Source organism: Physeter macrocephalus, chromosome 7, assembly GCF_002837175.3.
Source record: "Physeter macrocephalus isolate SW-GA chromosome 7, ASM283717v5, whole genome shotgun sequence".
Lineage (NCBI taxonomy): Eukaryota > Metazoa > Chordata > Mammalia > Artiodactyla > Physeteridae > Physeter > Physeter macrocephalus.
Genome location: NC_041220.1, coordinates 37,276,528 through 37,287,082, shown reverse-complemented (window position 1 = coordinate 37,287,082; position 10,555 = coordinate 37,276,528). Strand labels below are relative to the sequence as shown.

Below are 10,555 nucleotides of genomic sequence, written 5' to 3'. Positions count from 1 at the left end.
GAATAAAGTCTTATAAAGTTGCTCTATTAAGGTATCCATTTTAAGGATGGTAAAAGAAGGAGCAGAGAAAAATTATTATTCTAGAAGAATTAGTCATAACCAAAGCTGAAGCCAGGAATGATCACAGGGAAACATTTCTGAGGATAATTTAATGACATTACTAAAACTGTGGGAATCCATATACCACCCAGATGATTAGGAAAGGGGTTATTACCTAAGCCATTGTCTGAAGCCCACTGAATCACTGGTCCCTTTGAAAAATGATTGGTCTTCCTCTTCTAAAGATGAGGTTTTAAAATTTAAGAGAAGCTCCAAGCAGCAGAGCCGAAAGATATAAAGGACACAGACCTTGAATGAGTCTAGATTTCTCTTCATAGGTAAAAGAGTGAGGTAAGATATCAAATCTTTTCTTTCATAATTTTCAGAACACAAATCAGTCAACTCTGCAGGTTAAACTACCTAAGTCACCCTAAATGCTTGTGTAGGTCAATGATTTGAGCTAGGGCAGGAGTTTTCAAATCTGGAGGGCAAGAAATAATATATTTCCACGGGTTAGACTATAAATCAGTATTACAGTTTAATTTTATAAACTATTTCCTTGAATTAGAAAAATTTTGAGTCTGTCGCTTAGTTTTAATATATTTTAATGTTATTAGACTTTTAAATAGACACTACCTGGTACTGAACTGCTATTGTCAGAACTTTATTGTGGTATTCTTACCACTACATTAAATAGACAATAAAATTGTTTGCATAATAAAGACCTAGTTAATTGACCTCAGTCATGGGCCTCCCATGGTCCAAACGACCCACTAACTACAATTTAGAACAGCATAGGGAATGAGGCCATCTTGTTCATAAATTCATTCAACTACATCACATGCCACCAAGTGACTTATTTGGGGCAAACTAAAAGGAAAAGCAAACAATTTTGGTTTTTATAAAAAGCTGCTCTGAGAAAAAGAATGAGTTCTGTTACAGATATTTATAAATGTACCTTTTTTATTTTAAATCCGAATATATAAGTAAATACTGTAAAATTCAGCCAACTACCCTTCTGATTGAATAATACCAGCTAATTTACTGTTATCATGATTTTTACATAGAAAATCTTTTTTAAAGCTAAACTTCACAATGTATTTTCTAGATATTTCATCTGAAAATGAAAACTATAATTCTTCTTGGAATACTGGGAGCCACAATGTCAACCCCGGTAAGTGATGTCATGGTACAATTGAAATCATTGTGTGAAACCCATAACAAGTCTTCTTTTACCATTTCTGTTTTTTGGTTTTTTTGTTTAGCTTATTCCACAGCTCCTTATGTCTGCAAGCAACAGCAATGAGGTTTAAATACTTAAAACAATGTCCCTCGTTTTTTTTTATTTCTGTGTTTTATAGAAACCCAGTGGGGAAGTGATAAAAAGCTTTCTGTTGATTTACCCTGCAATTCTACCCACTAGCTCTTTATATTCAAATACATTTTCAACGTTTATGTTTGTTTTGTAAACCAAGTTGTTTCTAGAATATTACTTTGCCTCCCTTGTTTGATTGCAAATTTTTTAAAAGCAGAGACAGATTCTTGTATACCTTTTTGTTCTAATAACACCTGATATAGTGTAAATAGGTGTTTAAGAGCATAAAATGACTAACTAAACCACTGGAATGGGCTAAAGTTGTGCAATCTCATATACAGCAGGGGAGAGGTAGTTAAATCCTAACCTCTAATCACTGTCATTTATTATAAGCTTAGTAAGAAAACATCTCACCTTTAACAGGAAATTATGATCAGCTAGCTCTGACTTGTGCTATATTTGTAGTAAACGTTCTTAATAGTTTTAGCGTGTGTAGTAATCTTGTTTTCATATTATCTTCCCTTCTCTAGTTACTTCTGAATCTTAATAATGCTCAGCTTCAGCCACTACAACTTCAGGTACCCCTACCTCAATAACTATTTCAAGAATAGATTTCTACCGCTCATTTCTTGTGGTACTTGGTACGAGAACAAAATGTTTTCTGATTCTATTTCTAAAATCTTAATTTTTAAAGTTATGAATTTGTCCTATATATTCTAACTACCATTTGTTTGAAGACTAAAGTAAAAACTATAATCGGGTGAACAATTATTTATTGAGACCTTGTTATATGCCAGGCACAAAGTCTCATAACTATGAGATATTTAAATTAACCATTTTACACAAAGTCATACTCAGCTAAGTGGTTAAAAAAAAAAAAAAAAGATTTGAAACCAGTCTGGCAACTGCAAAAATGGTAGCCTTTATCCACCTCATTCTGCCCCATGTCACATTATGAACACCGGGGATTTAGCATTGTTCCTGCTGCTTACATGGCTCACAATGTGCCAGGATCTGCCCTTTTTTATAATGGAGCAATGGAAATATAGAAATTGTTTACATTTTGTCTCCTTCGTGCTCAGGACTGATTTTAAATTCTTTTTGAAATGAAAGATAAATGTTCCTTTCTTTTGTGTCTTCCCAGGGTCTATTTAATTCATGGATTCCTCCTTTCCCTGGGATTCTACAACAGCAGCAGCAGGCTCAAATTCCAGGACTCTGCCACTTCTCTTTGTCAACTCTCGACCGGTTTGCTGGACTGGTCCCAAATCAGATACCTTTCCCAGGACAGGTCAGTTTTGCCCAAGAAACCCAGGCAGGACAGCTGGACCCCTCACAGCCTCAAACACCACCGCAGACCCAACAGGGCCCTAATAACATAAGTCGGGCCTCTTCCATCTTGTTACCCAGAAGAGAGATAATGCACATAGAATGTGAAAAAGAATATGAACCAGTTTTGAAATAAGACAGGATTTAGTGAGCAAGAATTCTTTCTCATAATATGTTTCTACCATCACTGGAAGTAATTCCTCATCTTTCTGATTTCTGCCATAAAAAAATGCTATTTAAGTCAGCAGTCTAGGATCACGGTCACAAATCAAAAGTGTTAAAACATGTCTTAGAAAGGATAACTAGGGAAATATCATCTTTAAAAAAGGGGCAATTTGCATTAATGACGGTACACACAATAGATGACCTTTTGTCATCATAGAAGTCTGCTAATACAAATTATACATTTATATGGCTAGGTCTAAAGAAAACAGCTCTGGAATTTTAAATTTAAAAGTCAAGTATAACTTTCTTATAATTCCTTTTTTTGGCAGGTTATGCCCTCTGTGTTCTCCTTCAAAATGCCTCATGAGCAAGCACAGGTAAATGAAAGGAATACCATCACTCCTATACAGAGATGGCTGTATACTCTCTCCATTGAATGCTTTCTTCTATATTAGTAGCTCTGATTGCTATAGCAGGGCTACAAACACGTACAGTGCTATCACGATCTAGATGCCACCACTGCTGGGCTGGTAACAGTTTGTTAATATTGGGCTCACTTAAGAGCTCCAAAAGAAAGAACAGTTGAGACTCTTCAGGACCCCTGAGTTTCCAAGACATTACTGTGTTGGGAATTAAAGAGCTCACTAAGTCTTAGGTTGTGTCCTCTCTGCACCTAGTATGCTGGCATTTGGTAACAATTCTGGAGAAATACCACGGGCTGACTTTGCCCAACCCTAAATTTTGGTTCAGAGAAAGATGCATTAATCTGATAAAATACCATATGATATAGCGAGAGTTTTTCTGAGTTATGCTCAAAATATTTCCAGGTTGTTGTATATTTTCAGTTTAACTCCAATAGTACAGTCAAATGGTGGTGATTTCCATTAAATAACAGAATCTTTAAAAAATGAATGCAAACTAGTAGAATCGTTAAAGTAATATAGAAAACCCTCTTAATGTTTGGCTAGTTAATTTTTATGATATCCTGGGCTCAAAGAAATAAGGATATGGATAAATTATATTATTCACCAGCAGAATATTGACTGTTTTGTAAAACATTACACCACTTGGCTTTAGTGTAATCATAATTATGTAATTTTGTCTACCCCTATTATAAAACAAAAATTGGTTCTAGACATTATCTCATTCTATGCCACAGCATTTAGAGAGTTAGATACCTGACAAGTGGAATTACTTCATTGTAAGAATCAAGAAACTAAGTCTTTATGAGATTAAGTTCCCAATCCTAATGAAAATAAATAGCTGAGCTAGAGTATAATTCTTCACCCTTCCTTTAACCACCTAACTAGTGGCTCTCCAGCCTGGCTTTGCATTAGAATCTCTGGTGATGATTTTGAAAATTACAAATGCATGGACCCTGCCCCACACCTAATGAATCAAAACCCCATGAGTAGATCAAAACTGATTATCTGTTAAAATGTTCAATTAGTGTTTTTGATTCTTAGCCAGGGTGAAGAACCACTGTACAAAATATACCTCTTCTCAATCCACAGTTATCGTTTTTTTTAGCTCTTATATCCAATAAGGTCTCATTTAATTATACAAGGAAAGAAAATAGCACACAAAACCCCATGTATGTACAATGATCCTCATTTTCTATAAACACATATGCATATACAGACATAAGTGCAAGCCAATACATGATAATGTGGGTGGTGAAACTGCAGGTGATTTTATTTGTTCCTTGTCTATTTCTGGATTTTTGAAGTATTCTACAATACTTATGGACTGTTTTAATAAAATGGCAATTATTAAAGGAAATACATTCCTGAGAATTCATTCATTATGGTAGAATTTCTAATACCATGTTCTGCAGAATATACAGTCTCAAAAAATATATGGAAAATGCTGCACAGGCTGTCTTCTTAGATGTTTGCAAAGTAATTTATATATAAAGTCCAAGGTGCCCTTTTTAAAAAGCCTGTTATTAGTTGAATTCACTACTTCCTAATGTGTCTGACCAAGCAACCTTGAAACAAAGTCCAGGGTCACTTGCAATACAAGTTTACCCTAAAGTTTGGGAAGGACTGCTTTATGTGTTCTTTTGTTCATAAAATTGCTAAATACAAATCAGCTTTAATATAATATTGATATTAGAGTGTTTTTTTTTTTTTTTTTTTTTTGTGGTATGCGGGCCTCCCTCTGCTGCGGCCTCTCCCGTTGCGGAGCACAGGCTCCGGACGCGCAGGCTCAGAGGCCATGGCTCACGGGCCCAGCCGCTCCGCGGCATTAGAGTGTATTTTTTTTTAAAAGCATTTCACTAAAGGAAGCTCTTCTGTACTTCTCTGTTTACAAATAGATGCTTCTGTACTACCCAGTTTACATGCTCCTACCCTGGGAACAGCCTCAACAAACAGTCGCACAGTCACCTCCGCAAACCGGACAGCTGCTGTTTGAGGAGCAGGTACTACAAGTGTCTGATTTTAGTTTGACTAGTTCCACCTGAGAATAAAGAAGGTAAGGTAAATTTCCAGAGAAGAGAATATCTGATTATACTTAGTACAAAAACTCAACAGCTTAACCTGGTGGTCATAAAAGGATCTAGTGCTTTCTTTTAACATGTCACTAATTTGGAAATATACTCCAAGGCTGAATTTTGAAAGAATAAAGTCAGCGAATGGACTTCAGTCAAATCAGAGGCCAAAATCTGAATCATATTGGAAAATGAAGTTTTCTAACTTTTAAAAATCTACCAGCATCCCTTTTCTCATATACATGTGGTTATTATTTTTTAAAATAGATACCATGATAAAAGGCACTTATGATCAACAGATCTTGAGGTAAAATTAGGTAACATTATTTTGAGTTTTGTGGACCTGCAATAAATTTGTAGAATTCTAATGTAAGTTCAGGTGTCTCATACATAACTAGATTTTAATTAGAATGGAAATTAGTTTGTTTTTTTTTAATTTATCATCACTTAAAACTTGCCTAACCAATTAAAGAAAACTGAAAATTATGCTTTAAATGACTGGTAGTAGTACTTCCAATGAAGTCATATTAATTTAAAGAGAAAGGGAGAGTTTTAACCTAGAAATCATATGGTGGTAAAAGGATGCTTGGTAATTTAACAATAATTTTTACCACCTAGAACATATAAACTTTCAAAAAAGCCTTTACTATAGTATAAGGTAGATATACGTATATATATATATATATATATATATATATTTCAGTAATCATTTACCACCACATTATGACAAAAATCATCAGAGCAAACCTAATGCATTTTTCTAAATTCTGACAGATGCCATTCTATACTGAATTTGGATATATTCCACAACAAGCAGAACCTGTAAGTAAATGTATACCTTTCACTTAAAAAAAAAAAAAAGAACTAACTTTTGAAACTACTTGCTTCATAAACTATTAAATCTATCAGTTCCCTTTAGCCAAAAACCACCAGGAACACACCCCTAGTGGGACAAAATTGGATTTATCCACTCATTGTAACAGGGGAGAGAACACACACCATGGAGAAATGTGGGGTGTCTTAACAGGAAGGTATTGGAATGACTTCTTACAGGGTCTGGCCTTGTGTCAGGTGATTTTGGGGAGAGTTAAAGGAGTGATGGTTCACCTTGGATTGGGTGTTCTCAAGTAGTGGGAGTAGTTCTGTGATTGGGTAACTTTCCAATTCTTACCTAGAAGGTAAGAACAATGGAGAGAGGCAAAGGCTGTGACTGGTAAAGAAACCTGAATTATTCAGATTAGCCAGGACCCAAGGATGCCTGGTATTTCATGCCTTGCACAGGGACCTTGCTTTGGACAAGATTACAAAGTGGTGTTGTTTTGATTGTACTTCCTCATGTTCAGAGGCGACCTTGTCTGATGTTGGTGTTCTGTAAGATTGTTAATGTACAACAGGAGAACACAAAGATCCAAAATAGAATGTCAGGACAGCTCCTGAAAACACAGCAGCAGAGCTATTGTGTGAGTCCATTTTCTCAGTGTCAGGAGCTGCTTTTCTCTTTCTCAAATCTAAATTATTTTGTTCATTTTTAAGAAACTAATTGAAGAAGTTAGGAAGGGTTTAACTGTCTTGGGTGCAAAACAACATATTTTATTGATTAATAATTTAGACTTTTTTAAACTTTGCAATTTTTCAGGTTATGCCGAGAGGACAGCAGCAACTAGCCTTTGATCCTTTCCTAGGCACAAATCCTGAAATTGCTGTGATGGTAAGTTTCCTTACCACACTTTGCTAGCTACTGTAAATCAGCAACTGGCAACCTACAGGTCCCTTCAGTACTGTTCATTTTAATGAAAATGTTATTATTCCACACAATTATTACTCCTTCCCCCTTTAATCTTTTTCCAAGCAAGATTCCATTCACTCAGTTCATCAAATATTTATTGAGGGTTACTATATGCCAGATACTCTCCTTGGGTACACTCATTTAAAGTCAGGTATTAAGACACATCCATGTTTGCTGGCATATATTCATAGTCTTTCTAAAGGATAGATTATAATCTTGAAAATTAATAAAAGTATTTACTTCTCAAATAAAATCCTTGCTTTGCATCTCCATCCTATTGCTTTATATTCTTCCCAATTTTGACCTTATCCTTGAACCTGTAACCACTTTTTTTTTTGTCACCCTATAGCCAGCAGGAGGAGTGTCACCATATTTACAAAAAGAAATGATAAATTTTAAGCACGCCAATGCAGGAATTTTCATTCCTTCAACTTCACAAAAACCCAGCACAGCAAATGTTTTTACTTCTGCTATGGACCCAACTATTACCCCAGAACTCATGGAAAAGAAGGTAGAGTAATCAAAGATTCATTTTATGTAAGAAATTGATGTCTAATAGAAAGTATAAAGTTAGTGCTTAATTTATAGGACTTAGTCATGGAAATAATGACAGTTAAGATATAGTAGAATATATGGTCTTAACCTTGAATAGGAAGACCAATAATTGCTTACGGATAATCCATTAATCAGAATATAATTTAATTTTGATTTAATAAGAGCTTCTTATGCATATCGTTTTTTCACTAGGCCAAGACCAATAGCCTAAAGGAACCATAAGATGTTGTCCTAATCATTCAGAGTTTGGGGTAGGTACTTGCCAAGAGGCATGCCTTATGTACCATGACATGTTGTAAATTAAAAGAAAAAAATTGTAAGGTGAACTAATGAAAAGGTGTACAACAAAATAAAAAAAAAACAAGTTAGTGCTTATATATTCCTACAAAACTAATAATAATTAAGAGACTTTGTCAATTTTTTAAAAATCAAAATAAATTTTTGAGGATCATGTCTGCCTATGCCATAAACTTGGCATAAACTCTGAAAACACAAATAGTAAATATACGAGGTCCATGTAAAATACACTCTTATAGATACTATATACAAAGTCAGTTCTCCCAAATCAACACTTCACTTTGCAAGCTAAAAGTTGTAATAATGCCAATACATCTGTATTAGTTTGGAATGAAATAAAGTCTCAAAGTGATAAAAAAAATTTGTACAATCACATGGAAATTTAAAATTCCATGATTTTTATTTTAAATATAACTTTAATTAATTACCTGTCCTAATGGGCTTGGTTGGCTATGAGGGTAGTGGGTGTTTGATAGAAGGGCAGGTTGGGACGACTCCAGGAAGTAAAAAATACACACAAAAAAGCAAACAAACAAACAAAAAAAATTTTTTTTTAAAAAAGAAGCTAACAATTTGGCCTGAACTGGAAAAGTAAAAGGCAAAGATTTTTGAAACCTCCTCTCTGCTGCCTATGGGTCTCTTCTGATTTCTCCTTCTGTGAAAATGAATACTTAACATTCTTCAGATTTTAAAAAAAGTCTATAAAATTACAGCCAGAAGTGAATAGTGTGAGTACCTCTTTAGAAGTCTCTTCTGCAATGTAACGTTTCATTCAATGCAAGTTTCAAGATTTTTAATCAGAAATACTAAAGGGATTTCAGTAGAGTGTGACCTTCTGCACCAATGCCAGTAAAGTATTTTATTTCTTTTTAAGCAATTTAGAAAATATCTAGGAAATTTTACAGAAGACAGTCTAATGGTATTAAAATGCTCTTTTATTTTATTTTCCAGAGAAAAGATGTGGCAGTGCCTTGGATATCATTTTAGGCTATTTACTTCCTCAATGTTAACATCAGGTCTTTGAAAAATATAAAATATTTTGGCTCTTCTCCTGAACGTCTTTTTACTTATAAATAGTATTATACTCTTTAAATGTCACAGAAAAGTAATGCAATCACTTAATAAGCCTTAGCTTTACAAAATTGTATTTCTTTTCAAATATTCTATCATTGCATAATCTGGAAAGTAACAACAATGAGAATAAAGCAAATATCACTGAATCAATTGTATAATTGCATTAATAAAGGAAGGCTCTGGAAAATGGTGGCCTCAATGAGAATAAAGACATCCTGTCTGTCATTGGATTTACGAGTGTGGTGATTGACACTAATGAACTAAAGTATGTACTTAACTTTGACATATCATCTCATTATTCCTCCCAGGTCCCTTCAGCTAGATTCCTTCTGATGAACTCCCTATTAAAATCAAAATTATTTGGTGGCAGATGTCATTAAGTGCACACTCCCAATATGACACAGATACACAGAGAGATGGCTGTCATCACCCAAAAGGATAGCTCCCAGGAAGATGTATACTGGTTTGGAGAAGCAAAATCTAGTACAAAATAGGGCATAGATTCTGGATTTCATCAGATGCGGCTTTCAATATGGCTTTCAACCTTCAGCAAGTCACCTAACCTGAGTCTCAGTTTTCTGGTGTAAAACAGAGATAACAATATTTACCTTTTCAAACTTTCTGAAAGGACTACATGAAATAACACATGTAAGATATCTGGCTCGTACGAAGCATGGCTGTCCCTTGAGCAACACAGGTTTGAACTGCGGGGATACAGTTATATGTGGCGTTTTTTTTTTTCAGTAAATACCTCCAACCATACTATACGATCTGCAGTTGGTTGAATCCTCAGATGAGGAACCACAGTTGTGGAGTGCCAGCTCTAAATTTATACATGGATTTTTGACTGTGTGCGGGTCTGTGTTCCTAACTCCCACTTTGTTCAAGAGTCAACTGTACTCAGAAAATGTTAATTTTCTCCCTTTACTTGTGATTATGGAAGTACTTCTTAGTTATTTTCTCAGCTTTGAACTTTCAGCTGAAATTCTGAGAAAACAAAAATTGACATTCAATATACTTCACGTATTTGTATGTAGATGTGTATTGATGTGTGTGATACTATGTGTATGAAAAGGAAAATGAATGAATGAGTGAATAAATAAATGAATGAACATGTACTGGGTGATTTCAAGCAATTTGGTTAATATTTTACTTTAAAGTTGATCACAATTCCTAGAATCATATCTTTTTCCCGCACTTAGTAATGTTATGACTCTGGAATATGTTACTTACCCTATAGAATACTAACCCAATAATCACCTATTCTGCCTTCATCTTATACATTGTCTTTTTTCCCCTAAATTGGTGAGTTGAAAGTAATTCTGAGTAATTGACAGATCTCTTAATGTTGGACATGACAGGGGGAGTCAAACAGCGAGATGTCTGTTAAAACGCACGTTCGGCACTTAGGAACATGGTAATTCATGCTGAATGTTTAGAAAACATTCTGGAACGTAGCAAGTATTCCACTTCTCTTTTTAAGGAGGAGGAGAAAGGGGGT

At 34.7% G+C, this 10,555-nt stretch overlaps 1 protein-coding gene across 2 annotated transcripts; it reads left to right on the top strand.

The window, feature by feature from the left end:
* The first annotated feature begins 1,162 nt into the window (after window positions 1-1,162).
* On the top strand, window positions 1,163-7,905 carry ODAM (odontogenic, ameloblast associated). 2 transcript variants are annotated; one of them, XM_007119197.2, is made up of 10 exons: window positions 1,163-1,213; window positions 1,305-1,346; window positions 1,885-1,932; window positions 2,499-2,741; window positions 3,178-3,225; window positions 5,169-5,273; window positions 6,117-6,164; window positions 6,979-7,054; window positions 7,482-7,639; window positions 7,876-7,905. In XM_007119197.2, the coding sequence occupies exons 1-10, from the start codon at window positions 1,163-1,165 to the stop codon at window positions 7,903-7,905; spliced, it is 849 nt and encodes a 282-aa protein (XP_007119259.2). The 2 variants fall into 2 exon arrangements, with proteins under 2 accessions (XP_007119259.2, XP_054941717.1); XM_055085742.1 differs by lacking the exon at window positions 6,117-6,164 and having other exon boundaries at window positions 5,169-5,284; window positions 6,990-7,054.
* The last annotated feature ends 2,650 nt before the right edge of the window (window positions 7,906-10,555 follow it).

Coding starts and splice junctions, on each gene's coding strand:
- ODAM (XM_007119197.2), top strand. CDS start 1,163: ATGAAAACTATAATTCTTCTTGGAATACTGGGAGCCACAATGTCAACC. Junction 2,742..3,177: donor GCCCTAATAACATAAGTCGG/GCCTCTTCCATC, acceptor TTTTTTTGGCAG/GTTATGCCCTCTGTGTTCTC. Junction 5,274..6,116: donor AGCTGCTGTTTGAGGAGCAG/GTACTACAAGTG, acceptor AAATTCTGACAG/ATGCCATTCTATACTGAATT.